This window comes from Hemitrygon akajei, chromosome 5, assembly GCF_048418815.1.
Source record: "Hemitrygon akajei chromosome 5, sHemAka1.3, whole genome shotgun sequence".
NCBI lineage: Eukaryota > Metazoa > Chordata > Chondrichthyes > Myliobatiformes > Dasyatidae > Hemitrygon > Hemitrygon akajei.
The window spans coordinates 74,804,013-74,826,857 of NC_133128.1; the positions used below are offsets into that span (position 1 = coordinate 74,804,013).

At 40.8% G+C, this 22,845-nt stretch overlaps 1 protein-coding gene across 3 annotated transcripts in view; it reads left to right on the forward strand.

Annotated features, from left to right (window-relative positions):
* Positions 1-22,845, forward strand: part of egfl6 (EGF-like-domain, multiple 6) — an 80,611-nt gene that overhangs the window by 40,988 nt on the left and 16,778 nt on the right. For all 3 annotated transcript variants that reach the window (XM_073045809.1, XM_073045808.1, XM_073045810.1), the window contains 2 exons: positions 3,809-3,871; positions 10,604-10,873. In XM_073045809.1, coding sequence (XP_072901910.1) covers positions 3,809-3,871; positions 10,604-10,873 — 333 coding nt within the window. The remainder of the gene's footprint in view (positions 1-3,808; positions 3,872-10,603; positions 10,874-22,845) is intronic.

The following is a 22,845-nucleotide window of genomic DNA, read 5'->3' on the forward strand; positions in this document are numbered from 1 at the left end:
ATAGACAGGAGCAGGGGGTTGGGGGGTGACAAGAAAGGATTCTGACTTATGAATTCCTTGTTTAATTGCCTGTTTTTGAATCAAACTATACATACAAGAGATAATTTTTTAAATTTTTCCTTTTAGAATTAAAGTTTCTATTTCACTAGGTTTCAGCAATAACATTGTTTGACCCAATTTATCTCTTAAATAAGCCCTTAAATGGAAATAACAAAAAACAGTGTTATTTGATATTTTGTATTTATTCTTTAATTGATCAAATGATATTAAAATACCTCCTTCAAAACAATCTCCTATATATCTAATCCCTTTTTGAAACCAGTTGTATAAAAGTTGATTGTCCTTTGTAAAAGGAATAAGTTTATTTTGAATTAAAGATCCCTTTGCTAATAAAGATTTCCTCATCTCAACGTCAATATTTACTTTGTTCCATAGATCAATCAAATGTTTTAATATAGGAGATTCTTTCTTTTCCCGTATCCATTTAGATTCCCATTTATATATAAAATCTTCTGGTGTATTTTCTCCTATTTTATCTAGTTCTATTCTTATCAGTGCCGGCTTATCTTTATCAAAAAAAGATGCAATAAATCTAAATTGATTTCCTTTATAATAATTCTTAAAATTTGGAAGTTGTAATCCTCCTAGATCAAATTTCCATGTCAATTTTTCCAACGATATTCTTGACATCTTACCTTTCCAAAGGAACTTCCTCACACATTTATTTAACTCTTGAAAAAATTTCTGGGGTAGTTGTAATGGTAGTGTTTGGAATAAGTATTATAATCTAGGGAATATATTCATTTTTACAGCATTTACTCTGCCTACTAATGTTATCGGTAATGTCATCCATTTATCAAGATCTTCTTGAATTTTTTTCAATAATGGTAAATAATTTAATTTATATAAGTTCTTTATATCGTTCTCAGTCTTATACCTAAATACTTTATACCATTTATCGGCCATCTAAATTGAGTTATTAATCGACATTGACTATAATCTCCTTTAGTAAGAGGTAGAATTTCACTTTTATCCCAATATATTTTGTAGCCCGATATTTTCCCATATTCTTCCAATCTAGGAGATAATTTACGCAGCGAATTCAATGGGTTTGTTAAATAAATCAGAACATCGTCAGCAAATAAATTAATCTTGTATTCTTCCTGGTTAACTCTAAAACCCTTAATATCTGGGTCCGTTCTAATTAATTCAGCTAATGGTTCTATCGCTAAGACAAATAAAGCAGGTGATAATGGACAATCTTGCCTAGTTGACCTTGTTAACTGAAATGATGTTGAAATTTGACCATTTGTCACTACCTTAGCTTTGGGATTAGTATTTAAGGTTTTAATCCATTTTATGAAAGATGCTCCTAATCCATATTTTTCCAATACCTTAAATAAGAAATCCCATTCCAATCTATCAAATGCTTTTTCTGCATCTAAAGCAACTGCCACACTCAGTTCCTCCTTCTTTTGTGCCAAATGAATTATGCTAAGTAACCAGGTTACATTATCTGCCAGTTGTCTATTTTATATAAAATTATTAATATTATTATTAATATTATATTATAATTATTAATATTAAAATGGAAGAAACAAGTTGGTCAAGACTATGTCTTGACAATATGACAAATACAACAAATGTCCAGTTAAGATTAGTGCAATATAACTTTTTACATCAATTATATATTACACCACAAAAAATAAATAAATTAAACCCAAATTTATCTGATCAATGTTTTCAATGTGATCAAGATATTGGTACTTTTTTACATTCTACTTGGTCTTGTTCCAAAATTCAACCTTATTGGACAAATTTAAGAGTTTTACTGGAACAAATTATTGGAACACAACTTCCACATAAACCAATACTATTTTTATTAGGTGATATTGAAGGGGTAAAACCGAAACCCAAACTGAATAAATATCAGAAAGAATTCATAAAAATTTCATTGGCAGTAGCCAAAAAGGCTATTGCAGTTACTTGGAAATCGGATTCATACTTAAGTATAGACCGTTGGAAGAACGAAATCTTCAGCTGTATTCCACTTGAAAAAATTACTTATAATTTAAGAGATAAATATGAAACATTTCTGAAAATTTGGTTAAAATTATTGGTTATTTGGGGAAATAAATAAATATATATACTAAAGTTATTATGAACGCCATGGAGCATGTGGGGATCTATCGATATCCAGGCATTCTTTTTTTCTTTCTTTCTTCTTCTCTTTCTTTTTCCTTCTTTCTATAGGGATATTTTAGGGGGGAGGGGTTAAGGGGAGGGGCGAAGGGTTGATAACTTTTTTTTCTTCTTCTGTAATTATTGAAAACTCAATAAAAAAATTTTTTTTAAAAAAGAAAGGATTCTGAGGTAATTGGTTGACTGAGGAGGGGTGCAAGATGACAGGCAGGCAGTGCTAGGTAGGGGAGGTGAGTGAGTTGGTGTTGAACGACTGCGGTAGGTGAATAACAGAGAAAGGCAGACAAAGAGTGGGGGGGAAAAACAACTGATGGAGCAAGATGCGAAGAAGGGAGCAACACATTATATTCTACATGGGTAGTCCACAGCCCCATGGTATGTATATTGAGTATTCCAGTTATAAGTAACCCCTCTTTTTTAACCCTTTCTGCTCCATCCTTTCTCCATGCCCCCCCCCCCTTTCTGATCCTTAAGTCCTCCCATCTTTGTTCCCCCTTCCCACCTTACCCCCAGGCCCCCTCCACCAACTTTTGTCCACTTCATCCCCTCGGGTCCATCCACCCACTTCACACATAGATCCCCCACATCCCACCTGCCACCCGATACCTGCTTCCATTTATCCTTTCTGTTCTAATGGCTTATATGAATCCAACTCTGGAAGACCTCTATGTTTCTGTTTATCTCCCTCCAGCAGCTCACTCCCATTTTCACACTCTATCTCCAACTTGCTCCATTTCCAATTCTTTTTCTTCTCTCTTTATCTGCCCCCACCCCCATCTATCATTCACTTAGCACAGTCTTCCAACTGTTCCCACTCACCTCCACTACCTGGCATCTTACATCCCTACTCAGTTCACCAATCACCTCAGAATCCTTTCTCACCTTTCCACTCTCAGTCCCAGTGCAAGGTTCAGACCCAACAAACGTCAACAACTCCTTTCCTCCCACAGATGCTGCTCAACCCGTTGAGTTCTTCTAGCAGATTACTTATTCCTCCTGATTACAGCATCTGCAGTCTCTGGTGTCTTCATTGATCTGCTGTGTATTGATTGTGTTTCTACAACACTCAGTCTGGTCTGTATAGCACATTCTTCATCCATGTTTGGAGGGTGAGGATTGTGGGACTTCGAGTGATATTCATTATGGGCTTCAGTCAGTGACTCATATGAACAAAACTGATCGTAACTACAGTAAAATGCAGATCTCATCAGAGATTGCACATTTATGAAACAGATAATGCAAAACTCAGGTCCCACTGAAATGAGCCATTTTGAGTATTCATAAGACAATCTAGGAGACATATACAACAAATTTTAAGATCATTTTTTCAGCATACAAATGTCATGGCCAAGACCAGCATTATTATCTACTCCCAAATGGCCTTGGCAAACCACCTTCTTCAACTGAAGGTTTTGCTCATAATTTTCAGACAAATGCAGGTTGCCTATGGTGCATCTTTAGTGGTTCAGCTTCTTGGAAGATTTGCTGCATTAATCCAACCAACTAGAAATTTACTATTCCTTCATCCTTGCTCTGAATCTGTTTCTGGGGTATATAAACTAAATACTGCAGTAAGTTAACAAGCATATCTTTTTTTTTTATATAGTCAAACCTTTCCTGCAAGGAAACTTGGAAGGAGAACAGGGCAGCACGGACGAAATCCTCAATGGTGAGATACTAATTCACATACTGCAGTCATTTAAATTCCTCCACATATGCCACAACTATTTACAGTCATTGCCTCAGCCAAATGGCTATGGTTTTACTACTGCTTTGAACTATACCTCAAATCTTAATTATATTTCATGCATAAAGTCGCACAGGTCACATTAATCTACTCCAAGAGAATGCTTGTGGTTCAGTCTTCACTCTTGCACTTTGATTGTACAGATTTTAAAGTGTTTAAGTGAATTCAGGAGCAATTATCTGTGGAAGAATGGGCAATATCTTTTCATATATCATGTTTCAGATGCATTTCCCATATTAGAGTCAAAGAGTTCTACAACACAGAAACAGACCCTTCAGCCCATCTAGACCATGCCAAACTTTTATTCTGCCTAGTCCCATTGACCTGCCCTTGGACGATAGCTCTCTGTACCCATCCAATCCATGTACTGATCCAACCTTCTCTTAAATGTTGCACTTGAACTCATATGCTATATTCATGGGTATTCTTGTATGGTTGAATGATAATTAAACTTGATATCCACCACTTTCTCTTACAGTTCTTTCCACATTTGTACCACCACGGAGTGGTTCTTGTACAGCACACAGCTCGCTGAGTCTGAGGCAAACATCAGTCACCTACTTACGTAAAAGCTAACAGTAACCCCAGATTATTTTATCCCCATTTCCATCAACCACAGTCTCATGACACCACTTCCCTCCCCCACACAACCTCACCCTTCCCCGGATGCCATCTACACTCCAGGGCTAATTGACATACCAATACTTAATGAATCCTCTCTTTGAGACAGGAGTTGGATTCAGATCCCATCAGGACAAATGGTGCTGGAGCCACACATTAAAAGTAGAACTAGGTCAATTTTACACAAAGTGGAAATTTAGGCCTCTGCTGGTGATTCTGTGTAGTAGACCCCAGCACAAGAAATGTCATAAAGCTAAATCATTATTCATTCTGTACCATTATTCTTAATTTTGCAATCAAGATAAAAAAACATTTTTGTAGTTCAACCAAAAATGTACTTTGTACAATAGAACAAACCAATGTATGTTCTGTCCTTTGCCCACAGTTTTAAATCCAGAAGTAAACTCTCAATGGACAGCAATAACCCAAACTACTTAAGTGCTGGCAGCAGGATTTAGTTTTAACTTTCAAAAGGTCTTTCATAACTGTGGTCCTTAATTTGCAGAGATGTTTTATTAATGTACCAGGAAGTATGGATAGGCCATAATTTCTGTGAGAGAATTACCTGTCCTCTTTTGGTGAGAATATTACAGTGCACATGTTAATATTTATTAAACCAACCAAGATGTATGAACCCTGGGCTTCTATAGTGCCTCTGTTAGTATTCAGGACACCTGATCCTGCTGTGTGCATGGCTTGCTGCCAACGCCACAGAGGCAGCCACACCAGCTGTGTTGCTGAGAACCATTTAGCCGCTGTCCAAATTTGGTATGAGTAGATGCAGAGGCATGTTCCCAATATTTCCCATAGAGTCATAGAGCACTACAGCACAGAAACAGGCCCTTTGGGCATCCAGACCATGTTTTCTGTCTGGTCTCATCTACCCATAACCCTCCATACCTCTGTCAGTCACGTACATATCCAAACTTCCTTAAATGTTCCAATTGATCCCTTATCCACCACATTCACTGGCAGCCCGTTCCATACTCGCACAGTCCTCTAAGTGAAGAAGTTCTCTCTTAAGTTTCCTTTAAATATCTCATCTTTCATCCTAAACCCCAACTCTAGCTCTAGTCTCCCCAACCTGAGAGGGTACAGCCCAGTCCATCACAGATAAATCCCTGCTCACCATTGAGCACATCTACACGGAGTGCTGTTGCAAGAAAGCAGCATCCATCATCAAGGGCCCCATCATCAAGACAATGCTCTCTTCTCACTGCTGCCATCAGGCAGAAGTACAGGAGCCGCGGGACTCATACCAGCAAGTTCAGGAACTATCATTATCCCTCAGCCATCAAGCTCTTGAACCACAAGGGATAACTTCACTCAACTTCACTTGCCCCATCATTGTTCCCATAATCTATGAACCCACTTTCAAGGACTCTTCATCTCATGTCCTCAATAGTTATTGCTTATTATTTTCCTTTTTGTACTTGCACAGTGTTGTCTTTTGCTCATTGGTTGTTTAGCTGTCCACTTAGGGTGTGATCTTTTAGTGATTCTATTTAGTTTCTTGGAATGCCCACAAGAAAATGAATCTCAGGGTTGTAAGTGATGACATATATGTTCTTTGATAATAAATTTACTTTGAACTTTGAGAAGTCTGCATGTACCCTATCCATACCCCTCATAATTTTGTATACTTCTATAAGATCTCCCCTTATTCTCCTATGCTCCAGGAATATAGCCCGAACCTATTCAAACATTCCATAAAACTCGGGCCCAAAAGTCTTGACAAAATCCTTGTAGATTTTCTCTGCATTCTTTCAAGCTTATTGATATCTTCCCCAAAGGTAGGTGACCAAAACTGTGCACAATACTCTAAATCAGCCTCACCAATGTCTTCAAAGAATTTTATCATAGTTTCAAACAGTGTATAAAGCCATCTCAGACAGTTTCTTTTTGAGAGCCATCTGACTTCTATGTGCAACAGCAAGCGTTCAAACTGTTCATCATTCTCAATACAGAGCTCTCAAAATATCTGAGAATTGAGAGCATGAGATTTGATTTTATTTGCTGCTGTGACAACAGTATTTAATGATTTGTGCAGCTGATCATGTGAGTTTTTTGCAACAAGATGTCTGTGAATTACACAGTGAATGGTAAATATGTTAGGTGCAGCTTTATTCAAGAAAGCAAGAACCCCACAGTGGCATTCTGTCATTGATGGTGCCCCATCTGTTGCACAAACAAGAACATTGGTGAGCAGAAGGTCCTTCTCTTTGAAAAATTGCTCAACAACCCCTTCATATCTGTTTCTAGTGCCTTTGCAAATAACAACTTTTGAACCATGTGTTCATCTTTTATGAAACAAGCAAAACCAAGAAGCAAAGATTCATTGCCTGGCAAAGTTGATTCATCCAAATGCAGAGCAAATTCTAAATATGTTACACAATGTGTCTTCCACATTCTCAGACATTTCATCTATTTGCCTTTGAAGAGAGTTGTCGCTGAGTGGAGTTGTTTTAATTATTTTGTCTGGTTACTTATGCAAAAGCATACTCAGAACTTCCCTTACTGCTGGCAGAATCAGTTCTTCTCCAACTTCCTGGGGGCTGCTGTACCTAATAAAATGGCCATTGCCTGTATGTTCATGCTTTTGTGCTGCTGCAGCCCATCCACTTCACAGTTCAATGTGCTGTGCATTCAGAGATGCTCTTCTGCGCACCACCGTTGCAACATGTGGCCATTTGAGTTACAGTTGTCTTCCTGTCAGCTGGCCATTCTCCTGTTGTCTCTTTCATTAACAAGGGATTTTTGCCCACAGATATGCTACTCACTGGATTTTCATTTTGTTTTTCACGCCATTCTCTGTAAATTCTAGAGACTATTGTGTGTGAAAATCCCAGATCGGCAGTTTCTGAGATACTCAAACCACCCTGTCTGGTAACAACAGTCGATCCACGGTCAAGGTCACTTAGATCACATTTCTTCCCCATTCTGATGTTTGGTCTGAACAACAACTGAATCACTTGCCCACACTTGCTTGCTTTTGTGCATTGAGTTGCTTCCACTTGATTGGCTGATTAGGTATTTCCATTAACGAGCAAGTGTATAGTGTACCTTATGAAGGTGGCTATTGAGTGATTATTTGGAAAGCACATTTTCCAGAACCACAAAGAATATTTTTATTGAGTTCCAAGGGAGATCCTTACAATTTTATTTTCCCTATTACCACTTCCATCTGTGAATGTAGCAAATACTATGTCAAAAAACTATCTTTCTGCTTTTGATTTATGGGCAGATGAAGACATGCAGAGGAAGGTTCAGTAGATGTCACTGAGCTGGAAGTGTGTGGTCATGTATGAGACAGATTTGTAGTCAGAAGCTTATTCTAGGTTCAGATATTACTCCAACTGTGCAAATAATTCATCACAGTTTCAGAAATTTGTCAGGAAGAGGAATAGAGGCAATGGCTAAGGAAGCACCTTTGTTGCTGGGTCCAACTACAACTGCTTTCCCATAATGTAACTGAAGAACATAACTATTTAGCTTTTCCTGGATGCTTGACAAGCATTCTGGCTTCTAATGAGAGGTAATGAGGTAAAGATAGGTTTTGTCCAAGTATATGTGGCAACTAAAGCTACATGCTCAACTGATGCTGTTGAGTAGCAAGGAAATTAGAATTAAAGAGGAGGCCAATGTCCTTGAAGATACCAGACTTGATGGTGCAGAAGTGGGAGAAAGAACTGTTACTGGTGATTTGCCTTGACTACATTGATAGCTATGGAACCACAAGAATACAGTTGTATTCTGCTGAAATACAATGGATGAAATGGCCAACCATGTTAAAAGCTGAGAGGCTGAGATTGGACAGATTACCATGATGCAAGGTATCAATGCTGACTTCATTCACAGCTCTTTTAGTGCTCTGGCAGGGAAGAAACTCCTGACTAAAGAGCCTCAGACAAGCAGTCTTTGGTAGGCTACAGAACACCAAAAGACTCCGAAGAGCAATGGTGATGAGGTGCAATAGTACTTAGCAAGAATGAGAGAGTCAGTGGATTTTGGTTTACCCAAGGTAAGAGGAAGGGTAGAACTAGAAGTACAGGACCAATATTACCAGGGTCAGGAAGGGAAGTCGGAAGTTTACTCCACATGGGAGCAAGTGAGCAGGAGGTGGACTTGGTGAGCTCACAGAAAACATGAGAGGGGAAAACAACTTATGAAAGATGTAAGCTCATGGCCAGACCTAGCATCCAATAAAAGTTACCACCTTATGGAAGGAAAAAAGAGAAAGAAAAATCAGATCTTTGTTGACAGTGTTGATGAAAATAAGAGTGTTGTTCTTAATTACAGGGGACTAAAGAGGGATGAATTAAGCACAAAACACAGAAAATGCTTTCAACATTTAGCAGGTCCAGCAGTATTCAAAGAATGGTCTTTGATTTGAAAGGTCAATATTGTTTCCCTTGCCATGGGTGCTACCAGATCTGCTGGGTGTTCCCAGAATTTTATAGAATCATAAAGTCATAGAACACTACAGCACAGAAACAGGCCCTTCAGCCCATCTAGTCTGTGTCAAACTATTAATCTGTGTAATCCTATTGACCTGCGCTTGGACCATAGTCCTCCATACCTCTTCCATCCATGTATCTATCCAAATTTCTCTTAAATATTGAAACACTCTCGCCACACTCTGAATGAAGAAGTTCCCCCTCATGTTCCCCTGAAACATTTCACCTTTCAACCTGCATCCATGACATCTAGTTATAGTCTCACCTAAACTCAATGGGGGAAAGCCTGCTTTCATTTACCCTATCTATACACCCCATCATTTTGTATATCTCTATCAAATCTCCCTTCATTCACCTACGGTCCGGGGAATAATTACAAACCTATTCAACCTACCCTTATAACTCAGTTCCTCAAGTCCTGGTAACATCTTTGTAAATTATCTCTGCACTCTTACAATCTTACGATATCCTTCCTGTAGATAGGTGACCAGAAATACACACAATACTCCAAATTACAAGTCACCAACATCTTATACAACTTCAACATATCATCCCAGCTCCTGTACTCAATACTTTGATTTATAAAGACCAATGTTTCAAAACCTCGCTTTATGACTTTATCTATGTACCTGCGATGCCACTTTCAAGGAACTATGGATCTGTATTCCCAGGTCCCTGTTCTATCGCACTCCTCAGTACCCTACTACTCACCATGTAAATCCTATCCTGATTTGCCCTCCCAAAGTGCAACACCACCCATTTGTCTGCATTCAATTCCATCTGCCATTTTTCAGCTCATTTTTCCAGCTGGTTCAGATCCCACTGAAGGTTTGATAGCCTTCCTTGCTGTCTACTGCACCCCCAATCTTGGTGTCATCCGCAGATTTGCTGATCCAGTTTACCACATAATCATCCAGATCGTTGATATAGATGACAGACAACAAAGGACCCACACCAGCCCCTGCTGCAGTCCACTATTCACAGCCTGCAATCCGAGACTTACTTACTGCCTGTTACATCATTGGCTTTTAGGGCAACAGTGAAGGTCCTCCGTCTCTGTTTGTCCATACTATCGCACACAGAAAAAGAAGGATTCTTCATTGCTGATTCCGTAACAATTTTGTTTTGACCAGTCAGGGTTGAGGCCCTGAGCTGAACCCCTGAACCTGGAGGATTGGTGGAACATTCTTAGCCTGACTTCTACCCTTTGACCTGTTTGGCATGAATGACCCAACCAAGAGTCAAATCACAAGGCTCTGGCTCTAGTCAATATAGTTCTCCAAGTCATTGAGGCATGCAAGCCTCCAAACCCTATGTCAAGGCCAAGGTCCTCTTGGAGGACCAGCCCAAGAGGCAACCACTCTCTAGTTTCTCCTGTGGAGCCAATGTCTAATCTAATTTATTACCTCATCTTGAATGTCAAGCAGCTGAATCTTTTTGACCAACTTCCCATGCAGGAATATTTTTTTTCCAACATCCACAGCTTTTTGTATTTCCATCAACAGATGCAAGGGTGATTTGCACCAAGTGTAGATAATATGTCATATTGCTCTCTCTCTCTCTTTCTCTATGTCAGCTGTTCCTGAAATCCCTTACAAAGAAACACCTGTGATTCTGGGAGGAAGCAGGATTAATGGAAGGAAGAGTGAAGTGATAAAGAATGCCATCCCTCAGCCTGTATCTACTCCTCCATCTCTGGATCGTCTCCAACCTTTTGACTATGAGGATGGTGTTTACATTGGGAGATATGATGAAAAAGAGCTTGATGGGGGCTATAATGGCAATGAAGATAAAGTTGAGAATTACATTGACTCAGAGGAGCTAACTCCCAGAGGGGACGTGTTTGGTAAGTGAAGCTTCTTTCACGTGGCATCTAAGGTATGTGAAGTGAAAAGGTAAATGTAAAACAAGTACTTTTGAAGTATGTTTCGTGGCTATCTGGAGAAGATGAATTTCAGAGTTGTATATGAATACATGCTTTCATAATAAATGAACCTTTGAACATATGAACTTTTTGTTTTACAATGATGTGAGTGCCAAGTATAATGGAATATTAAAGATCTTCTGTGACAGCATTTGATAACAGAGTTTTACCCATCTTGGCATTTCACTCTGCAGTAACCAAGCAGGTTTTTACCATAATGATTCTACTACATATTAGCAAATGGAAACTTATGTTAGGTAACTTTAACCATAGGGAAAACTTAAGTAGTTAATCCACAGTGGCACTGCAGATACTGCAGCTCTAGTGACTTAGGTTCTATCCTGACGTCTTGTGTTGTCTGTGTAGGTTTGCATGTTCCCCGGCTAACCTTGTAGTTTTCTCTGGTGTACTCAATCTTCCTCCCACATCCCAGACATACTGGTTGTTAGGTGAATTGAATGCAGTAGATTACCCCTGGTTTCCATAGCTGGTGGGCAAATCAGGGGTGTGTTGGTCGGCATTCATGAGAAAATAAGTTACAGGGAAATGAGTCAGAGAATGAGATGGAAAGGATAGCACTGAGAACCAGAATAGAGTGGTGAGTCTCCTACTAACTCGAAAGGGAACAGGAGAAATATGGAAAAATAAATGGGCAAGATAACACACTGGAAAGACCTAAACAGTATTATCAAGTCAAGTCAAGTCACTCCAAGAGGACCATAACCTTGTTATAGGGTTTGGAGGCCTGCATGCCTCAATGTGATCCAGAGAGCTATGTTGGCTGGAATCAGGGCTTTATGCTTTGGATCTTGGTAGGGTCACCCATGCCAAGCAGGTAAAAGGGTAGAGGCCAGACTAAGAGTGGTCCACTGGTCCTCCAGGTTCGGGAATTCAACTCAGGGCTAACAACCTTACTGGTAAAACAGAACTGTTACAAAAGGAGAAATGAAGAATCCTTCTACATCTGAATGCGATCAGAACCTGCATGTTCTGACAGTACCGCGCAGACTCAATGGGAGCATTGCCGTGCAGGTCCGACAAAGAGCTTGAAAAAGCAGCGTTTTTCGACTGGAGTCATTGATTGGAGCACTCGAGAAAAGGAGATCTTAGATTGAGTTTTGTGTAATACTCCAGATCTTATTAGGGAGCTTAACGTCAAGGAACCCTTGGAGGCAGTGATCATAATATGATTGAATTCATATTGCAATTTGAGAGGGAGAAGCATAAGTCACATGTATCAGTATTGCAATGGAATAAAGGGAATTACAGAGGCATGAGAGGCGAGTTTTCCCAGGTGGATTGGAGGAGGACACTGGCAAGGATGACAGCAGAGTGAGATGGGTGACATTTTGGGGAGTAGTTCACAAGGTGTAGGATAGGTATGTCCCACAGAAGAAGTTGTTCTTAAATGGCAGGGGTAAACAACTGTGGCTGACAAGGAAAGTTAAGGATTGCATAAGAGCCAAGGAAAGGTCATATAAGGTAGCAAAAGTGAGTGGGAAGTGGGATGATTGGAAGCTTTTAAAATCCAAGAAAAGGCAACTGAGAAAGCTATAAGAAAGGGAAATTTGAGGGCAGATTAACCAATAATATAAAGCAGGATACCAAATTATTTTTCAGTTATATAAAAAGTAAAAGGGAGCTGAGAGTTGATATTGGACCACTGGAAAATGATGCTGGTGAGGTAGTAATGAGGGCAAAGAAAAGACAGATGAACTTAATGGGTACTTGCATCTGTCTTCACTATGGAAGACACTAGCAGTGTGCCAGAGGTCTGTGAGTGTCAAGGAGCAGGAAAGTGCCATTGTTATTACAAAGGAAAAGGTGCTAGGTCTTAAGTCTCCTGGGTCAGTTGGACTACATCCCAGAGTCCTGAGCAGGTTGCTGAAGAGATAACAGGTACATTGGTCACGATCTTTCAAGACTCACTTGATTCTGGCATGGTTCTGGAGGACTGGAAGATTGCAAATGTCACTCCACTCTTTAAGGGAGGAAGGCAAAAGAACAGAAGTTATAGGCCAGGTAGCCTAACCTCAGTGATTGGGAAAGTGTTGGAGTCTAATATTAAGGATAAGATTTGGGGGTACTTGGAGACTAATGACGAAATAATTCAATGTCATCATAGTTTCTGTGAAGGGAAATCTTGCCTGACAAATCTGTTAGAGTTCTTCAAGGAAGTAACAAGCAAGGTGGACAAAGGAGAGGCAGTGGATGTCATTTACTTGGATTTTCAGAAGGCGTTTTATAAGGTGCCTCACGTGAAGCTGCTTAACAAGATAAAATCCTATGGTGTTGCAGGAAAGGTACTGGCAGGGATAGAGGAATGGCTGTCAGGCAGGAGGCAGTGAGTGGGAATAAAGGGGGCCCTTTCTGGATGGCATTCTGAGGAATGACTAATGGAATTCCTCTACTTTTACATTGTTTGTCAATGATTTGGATAGTGGAATTAATGGCTTTGTGGCAAAGTTTGCAGATGATACAAAGATAGATGGAAGGGTAGGTAGTGGCTGAGGAAGCAATGCGATTGAAGCAGGAATTAGGCAAATTGGAAGAATGGGCAAAAAAGTGACAGATGGAATACAGTGCTGGGAAACACATGATAATGCATTTTGGTAAAAGGAACAATAGTGCAGACTATTATCTAAATGGGGAGAAGGTTGAAACATCCGAGGTGCAGAGAGAATTGGGAGTCCTCGTGCAAGGCTCAAGAAGGTTAATTTACAGGTTGAGTCTATAGCAAAGAAGGCAAATGCAACGTTGGCATTTATTTCAAGGAGAATAGAATATAAAAGCAAGGAGATAATGCTAAGCTTTTATAAGATGCTAGTCAGGTCACTCTTGGAGTATTGTCAACAGTTTTGGGCCGCATATCTCAGAAAGGATGTTTTGTCATTGTAAAGAGTCCAGAGGTGGTTCACATGGATGATTCTGGGACTGAAGGGGTTAACATATGAGGGGCGTTTGTCAGCTTTGGGCCTGTACTCACTGGAATTCAGAAGACTGTGGGGGGGGGGGGGGGGATCTCATTGAAATCCACCGAATGTTGTGAGGATTAGATAGGGTGAATGTGGAGAAGATGTTTCCTATGGTGGGGTATCCAGAACAACTAGGGGGCACAGCCTCAAAATTGAGGGTTGACCCTTTAGAATAGAGATAAGGAGGTATATTTTTGGTAGAGAGTAGTAAATCTGTGGAATGCTCTGCCGCAGACTGCGGAGGAGGCCAAGTCTGTGGGTATATTTAAGGAGGAAGCTGATGGTTTCCTGATTGGTCAGGGCATCAAAGGATATGGAGAGAAGAAGGAGTATGGGAGTGAGTGGGATCCAGGATCAGCCATGATGGAATGGTGGAGCAGACTCGATGGGCTGAATGACCTAATTTTGCTCCTATGTCTTATGGTCTTATGGAAAGTAGTGAAAACTGAGATACGGACATGATAAAGGAAGCCCTGAACACCAGGTAGAGAACCTCCATTGCTGCCCTAGATGCCAGTGGTATAACAGGCAGTAGAGTAGAGAGTATTATGAACCATAATAAAGTAATGAAAGTATTCATGGACATTATTGCAAACCCAAAGGATCTGTTACAGAGATAAATATAGCCAGGCATCTATTCTTGTTCCTGATTCCCTACATAATTAGCTGTTAATAATCTTTTTATTTCATGCAAATACAAACATATTTGCAGTTCCTAGTTCTCAGAGGAAATTTTAAGAAGAATATTTGATAGCTACAGGTTTTACTGCTACCAAGCTACCTGTCTGAGACAGTTTTAAATCAGGGTTGGCCAGCAACACGGATGAATCTAACTAGGTGATAATGTTCAGATCAAACATATTCCCCCAGTGCTTTGCTTATGGAGGTTGGAAAACAGACAAACCTTTCTCTCTTTGTTGGGTCATGGCAAACATTGGATCATAAGATAGCGAATATATTGAGCAGGTCTTCCCAAATCCATGCAGATATATCTCATTCAGAACTCCCTCCTTCTTGGGTTCAAATTTCTATGTGAATCAGTGCTGTAGATGCTCACCAACATCAATAACATAAAAAGTTTACAGCAGAGAGCCTAGGATTGATTGATAATATGATTTTTGATGTAATGCAACAGCCTGAGAGAAACACAAGAAAATAGCTTTTGACTTTAAAAGTAACATACGTAGAAACTCAATGATGTGCTCAAAGCCTTTTATGCACACTTTGAAAGGGAGAATAAAACTACATCTATGTGAATCCTGCAGCATCCGATGAGCTTGTGATCTTTGTCTTTGAGGCTGATGTCAGAACACCTTGCAGGCTGTCATGTCCTGATGGTAGGGTTCTGGAAACCTCATTCAACCATTTGTCTCGAGTGTTCAGAGACATCTTCAATCTCTCATTGCTGCACTCGGAGGTTCCCACTTGCTTCAGGAGAATCACAATCATACCATTGCCCAAGAAGAGCTGCCTCAATAACTATCTCCCAGTGGCACTCACATCTACTGTGATGAAGTGCTTTGAGCGGTTGATTAAGGCTATAAACAACTTTTGCCTAAGCAGGGACCTGGACCCACTGCAATTTGCCTATAGACACAATAGATCTACAGCAGATGCAATCTCACTGACTGTCCACTAGACCTTGGATCACCTGTACAAAAGCAACACTTACGTCAGGCTGTTACATATTGAATACAGCTCAGTCAACGTTCAACACCATCATAACCTCAGTTCCAATCAAAAAGTTCTGAAACCTGGGCCTCTGTACCTCCCTCTACAACTGGATCCTTGACTTCCTCGCTGGGAAACCACAGTCTGTGTGGATTGGAAATAACATCTCCTCCTTGCTGACTATCAACACTGGCGCACCTCAAGAATGTGTGCTTAGCCCACTGTTTTACTCTCCCTACACCCATTGCTCAAACACCATCTATAAAGTTGCTGACTACACAACTAGCGTTGGCAGAATTTCAGATGTTGTCAAGGAGGCATACAGGAGTGAGATAGACCAGCTGGTTGGGTGGTGGCGCAGCAACAACCTTGCACTCAATGTCAGTAAGACCAAGGAATTGATTGTAGACTTTAGGAAGAGGAAATTGAGGGAACACACACCATGTCCTCATTGAGAGATCAGAAGTGGAAAGGATGAGCAGTTTCATGTTGCTGGGTGTCAACATCTCTGGGGATTATCCTGGGCCCAATATATTGATGCAAAGAAGGCATGACAGTGGTTATATTTCATTAGGAATTTGAGAAGGATTGGTATTATGTCACCAAAGGCACTCACAAATTTCTACATATGTACTGTGGAGAGCATTCTAATTGGTTGCATCACTGGCTGATAAGGAGGGGCCACAGCACAGGATGGGAAAAAGCTGCAGAAAGTTGTAAACCCAGCTCATGGGCACTCACCTCCCTAGCATCCAGGAAATCTTCAGAAGGTGATTCTTCAAAAGGATGGCATCCATCATTATGGACCCCCTTACCCAAGACGTGCCTTCTCATTGCTACCATCAAGAAGGAGGTTCAAGAGCCTGAAGAGACACACTCAACATTTCAGGAACAGCTTCTTCCCCTCTGCCATCAGATTTCTGAATGGGCAATGAGCACATGAACACTTCCTCAGCAATTTTCCCTCTCTTTTTTCACTACTTACTTTTTTATATATAGTTATTGTAATTTATAGCTTTTATTACTATTTATTGCAATGAATTGTAAGATACAGCTGAGAAATATAACTGTCTGTACAGTTAATACAGATGTCTTAATGCAATTGAACAATCTATTGCTGTTTAAAACCGACAGAAACAATGCCAATTGTGGCCGTAATTCTTGAGGAACTCCTCAGAGGAAATGTGACTGCTGGTCAGGGATACGGGTGTGTTTAAGAAAATGGAGTTTTTGCCTCCCAATACCAACTATCTTGCTGGAAAGTGCACAGTCTCTAGTAAATAAAATTGACAATCTCAGAGCTAGGGTGCGTATCAGAGGGACGTTAGGACTGCTTGCATCCTTTGTTTCACAGAATCCTGGTTAACCCCTTCCGTACTGGATACAGTGACTCAAATTGGCAGGTTCACTATACACCATCCGTTTAGGACTTTCAAGTCTCTCAAAAGGAAAGGTGAAAGTGTATGCCTCATGATCAACTCCTCTTGGTACACAAATGCATCAATGTTGTCCCAATTCTGCTCACCAGACCTGCAAATATCTCACAATTAAGTTCCGTCCATTTTATCAGGAGATTTCAGTGATCATTTTGGTAGCAATGTACATTCCACCTCAGGCCAATGTCAAACAGGCTCTAGATCGGGGTTTCTCAGCTGGGGTTCTGCGGAACCCTAGGTTTCCGTGAGAGGTTGCTAGGGATTCTGCGAGAGGTCGTGATAAAAATATACATGGTATTTTGAACTTTGTGTTCTGTGTCTATTTAGTTGAGTCCATTCTCAGGTTTTATTGCAAAATGGGGGAGGCCATTGATAATTGGTGAGCGCTGTATTGTACAGAAGGGAGGACGGTAGGCTGTTGAGGAGCGTGAAGTGTGTTTTCCAAACATTGAATGGTCACGTCCAACTGGGGCTGTGACATCAGCCTCTGCCTCCCAAATTACATCTCCCAACTTCCCCTAACACACCACCGACTGACTTATGGGAGCAAACAAGCAACTGGTGTAGTAAAAATTTGGAGGGAAAATTTCATTCTAAAGACGGTTTCAGTACGGCGATTTTTGAAGAGGAGGATTCTAGGCCTATGGACAATTCTGATAAGGTTAATGATGAAGAATTACAATCTTCCGAGTAAGTTCACTGTACTGGTACAACAATGGACACAAAAAATGTCCATGTTTACAATGAAAGTTTCTTCTCAATGTGTTTTGCATGGACTGGTGACCCAAGCTGTCCTGTTCCATTGTGCCCAGTCTGTGGCAAAAAACCTACAAATGTAGCAATGGCTCCAGCAAAGCTGAAAAGAAACTTAACTACAAATCACAGCCATATGACACGTAGAAGTACTAATTATTTTAATTGACTATTGGAATCGCAAAAACAAACTGATTAAGGCTTTTGAAAATAAAGTCACAGTCAGCAAAAGGATTCAGGAAGTTACTTAGTAGCTTTAAGACCAGTTACTCAATATTTAAAAACCACGTGAAAATCTGGACAAAGAGCACACCAATCTGCTGCTACAGACATAAATCTAGTGGCTTAGCAGAGGAAAAGTTCTCAATGGGGTGTTTAAGCTGAACGGTGAATTTCAGGAGTACTTTCAAGACAACAGTAGGTCAGATTTTGCTGAGTACTTTGAAGATGAAGAAGGGCTGCAAAAACTAGCCTACTTAACAAATATTTTTCATCATATAAACCAGTTGAAAATGTCTCTGCAAGGCCCTGGAGAAACTTTTGACTTCAAGTGACAAGATTATTCAATTTAAAAGGAAACTGAATCTTTGCAAAAATCATGTTTCAAAAGGAAATTTTAAAATGTTTCCACTGCTGCTTGGGCTTAAGGGTGAGGAAGGTTATCAGAGAGTCTCAAGTCTTATTGAAGACCACTTGGAAGAACTGCAGAACAAAATTGAACAGTATTTTCATCTCTTTCAAAACAAGTATAGGACTGGGTGAGGGAATCTTTCTTTGAACCTTCTGCTCAGCCTGAGAACTTGACTTTGAGAGAAGAGGAAAAACTTTGTGAGCTGCAGTCTGATCATGCTCTCAAGATGAGATTTACTGACCTGCCCCTGAACAAGTTCTGGATTTCTGTGAAAGAAGAGTATCTTGCCATTCATAATTAACATTTAGCTGCTGTTTTCAACTTCTTACAAGTGTGAGAAAGCTTATTCGTGTTTAACAAGCATCAAGAACAAGGATAGAACTTGTCTCATTTCAGTTGAAGGTGAATTCTGTGTGTGACTACCTCAAGATCGACCCAGAATTCAGAAAATTAATATGTTTGTCTCATGAGTTTTTAAAATTTATTAAAGAGAAAGAAAGAGATTAATTTAAAGAAAAGTAAGCTAAAAAATCATTCTCTACTCAAAAGTGCATTGGCAATTATTTTTGGATTATTATATCTACAATTTACTGATCATGCTAACCTACTGTGAGCTGTAGATATAATAATTTTTATGCAGGGGTTGCCTGGGAGCTGAAAATTATTTCAATGGTTCCTCCAGGCAAAAAAGGTTGAGAAAAGCTGCTGTAGATGATCTGAGCAATGGGATCAACATGGACGAAACAGCACACCATGACGCCATCACAATCATCTTGGAGAACTTTAACCAGGCCAGCTTGAACAAGTCACTAAATAATTGCCATCAACAAATCACTTGTAGTACCAGAGGAACCTTCACACTGGACCACTGTTACACCACCATCAAGAGTGCCTACCATACTATTCCATGCCCTCGCTTCAGTAAGTCTGATCACTTGTCTATATATCTACTCCCTGAGTACAGGCAGAGACTGAAGTCTGCAGCCCCAGTGGTGAGGACCAAGAAGGTATGGACAACAGGAGCACAGGAGCACATACAGGACTGCTCTGAAGCAATGGACTAGACTGTATTCAGGGATTTATCTTCGAATCTGGATGGGTATGCCGCAGTTATTACTGACTTCATTAAAATCTGCGTGGATGAGTGTGTGCCTATGAAAACTTGCTGTGCATTCCCAAGTCAAAAGCTGTGGATGAACCAGGAGCAACACACACAAAATGCTGGAGGAACTCAGCAGGCCAGGCAGCATCTATGGAAAAGAGTACAATCATCCCTCCCCACTGATCTCCCTCCTGGCACTTGCCCTTGCAAGCAGAACAAGTGCTACACCTGCCCATAAACTTCCTCCCTCACTACCAACCAGGGCCCCAAACAGTCCTTCCAGATGGGGTGACACTTCACCTGTGAGTCTGTTGGAGTCATATACTGTGACTGGAGCTCTCGGCGAGGTATTGGTGAGACCCAACGTAGATTGGGAGACCGCTTTGCCAAGTACCTACGCTCTGTCTGTCGAAAAAGCAGGATCTCACAGTGCCCGCCCATTTTAATTTCACTTCCCATTCCCTTTCCGATATGTCCATCCATGGCCTCCTCCACTGTTGTGATGAGGCCACACTTAGGTTGAAGGAACGACACCTTATATTCTGTCTAGGTAGCCTCCAACCTGATGACATGAACATTGATTTCTCGACATCCGGTAATGCAGCCCCCTTTGCTAGTTCTTCATCCCCTTTTCCCTCTTTCACCTTATCTCCTTGCCCACCCATCGCCTCCCTCTGTTGCTATCCCCCCCTTTTCTTTCTTCCATGGCCTTCTGTCTTCTATCAGACTCCCCCTTCCCCCTTTCACCAATCCACTTCGCAGCTCTTGAATTCATTCTTCCCCCTTCACCTATCACCTTGTGTTTCTCTCTCCCTTCCCCCCCACCTTTTAAATCTACTCAGCATTTTTTCTCCAATCCTGCTGAAGTGTCTCGGCCCAAAACATCAACTGTACCCTTTTCCATAGATGCTGCCTGGCATGCCGAGTTCCTCTAGCATTGTGTGTGTGTTGCTTGGATTTTTAGTAACTGCCAATTTTCTCTTGTTTGTGGATGAACCAGGAGGTTCATCCTCCACTGAGGGCTAGATCTGTAGCTTTAAGTCTGGTGACCCAGGTCTGTACCAGAAACCAGGTATGTCTTGCAGAGAGAGAGCTATTTCAAGAGCAAAGAAAGAATTCTGAGCAAGGTTGGAGGTGACATTGGAAGCACGTCAACTCTGGCAGGGTTTGCAGGACATTACTACCTTTAAAGCAAAACCCAAAGGCATGAATGGCAGGGATGTTTCACTACCAGATGAGCTCAATGCCTTCTATGCCTGCTTTGAAAGGGAGAATATAACTACAACTGTGAAGATCCCCCGCTACACCCAGCGACCCTGTGATCTCTGTCTTGGAGGATGATGTTGGGCTGTCTTTAAGGAGGGTAAACCTTTGCAAGGCAACAGGCCCTCTTAGAGTACTTGGTAAGGCTCTGAAAACTTGTGCCAACCAACCGGCAGGAGTAGTCAAGGACATTTTCAACCTCTCACTGCTATGATTGGAAGTTCCCACCTGCTTCAAAAAGGCAACAATTATACCAGTGCCACTGAAGAGCAGTGTGAGCTGCCTTAATGACTATCGTCCAGTACCACTCACATCTACAGTGATAAAACGCTTTGAGAGGTCGGTCATAACTAGAATTAACTCCTACCCAAGCAAGGTCCTGGACCCACTGCAATTTGCCTATTGCCACAACAGGTCTACAGGAGACGCAATCTCCATGGTTCTTCACACGACATTAGATCACCTAGACAATACAAACACCTATGTCCGGATGCTGTCCATTGACTATAGCTCAAAAATTAACACCATCATTCCCACAGTCCTGATCAATGAGCTACAGAATCAGGTCCTCTGTAACTCCCTCTGAGAAACCAGAGCCCACTGCTCTACTCCCTCTACACCCATGACTCTGTGGCTAGGCATAGCTCAAATGCCATCTACAAATTAGCTGATGATACAGACATTGTTTGTAGAATCTCAGATGGAGAAGAGAAGGCGCACAGACACAAAATATGCCAGCTAGTTGAGTGATGTCACAGCAACCTTGCACTCAATGTCAGTAAGATGAAAGAGCTGATTGTGGATTTCAAGAAGGATAAGACGATGGAACAAGAACCAATCTTCACAGAGGGAACAGAAGTGAAGAGAGTGAGCTACATGCTATCTTACATGCTATCTTAGATCTGGTCCTGTGCAATGAGGCAGGTAAAATTAGTGATCTTGTAGTTAGTGATCCTCTTGGAAAGAGTGATCACAGTATGATTGAATTTCTCATAAAATGCAGGGTGCAATAGTTCAATCTAAAACCAGTGTACTATGCCTAAACAAGGGAGACAACAATGAGATGAGGGAAGATTTGGCCAGTGTAGACTAGGAACACAGGCTATATGGTGGGGATGGTTGAGGAACAGTGGAAGACTTTCAAAAAGATTCTTCACTGTGCTCAACAAAAGTACATTCCAGTTAAAAACGAGGCCAATAAGGATGGGGAGAGCCAGCCTTGGATAACTAAGGAAATAAAAGAAGGCATCAAGCTAAAAGCTCATGCATGCAAAGTCGCCGAGAGTAATGGGAAACTGGAAGATTGGGAAAACTTTAAAAAACAACAAAGTACCACTAAGCGAAAAAATAAGGAAAGAGAAGCTAGATTATGAAAATAAACTAGCACAAAATATAAAAATGGATAGTAAAAGTGTTTATAATTATATAAAGCAAAAAAGGGCGGCTAAAGTGAATGTAGGTCCCTTGGAGAACAAGAAGGGGGAATTGATATTGGGTAATGATGAAATGGCCAAGGCTTTGAATGACTATTTTGTGTCAGTCTTCATGGTGGAGTACATATCTAACATGCCAAAGAGAGATGATATGGGTGCGATGAGAGGAAAGGACCTATATACAATAGCTATCACTAAAGAGGTAGTGCTGATCAAACTTGTGGGCTGAAGATAGTTAAGTCCACTGCTCCTGATGGAATGCATCCCAGGGCACTGAAAGAAATGGCAGACGTTATAGTAGAGGCTTTGCTGATGATTTACCAAAATTCTCTGGACTCTGGGCAGGTCCCAGCGGAAGGGGGCAAATGTCACGCCACTGTTCAAAAAAGTGTGTAGGCAAAATATAGGTAACTATAGGCCAGTGAAGTTAACATCTGTAGATGGGAAAATGCTTGAAGCTATTATTAAAGAAGAAATAGTGAGGCATCTGTAAAGAAATGGATCCATCAGGCAGATGCAGCATGGATTCAGCAAAGGCAGGTCCTGTTTAACAAACTTACTGGAGTTCTTTGAGGATATAACAAGCACAGTGGATAAAGGGAAACTGATGGACATTATTTACTTGGATTT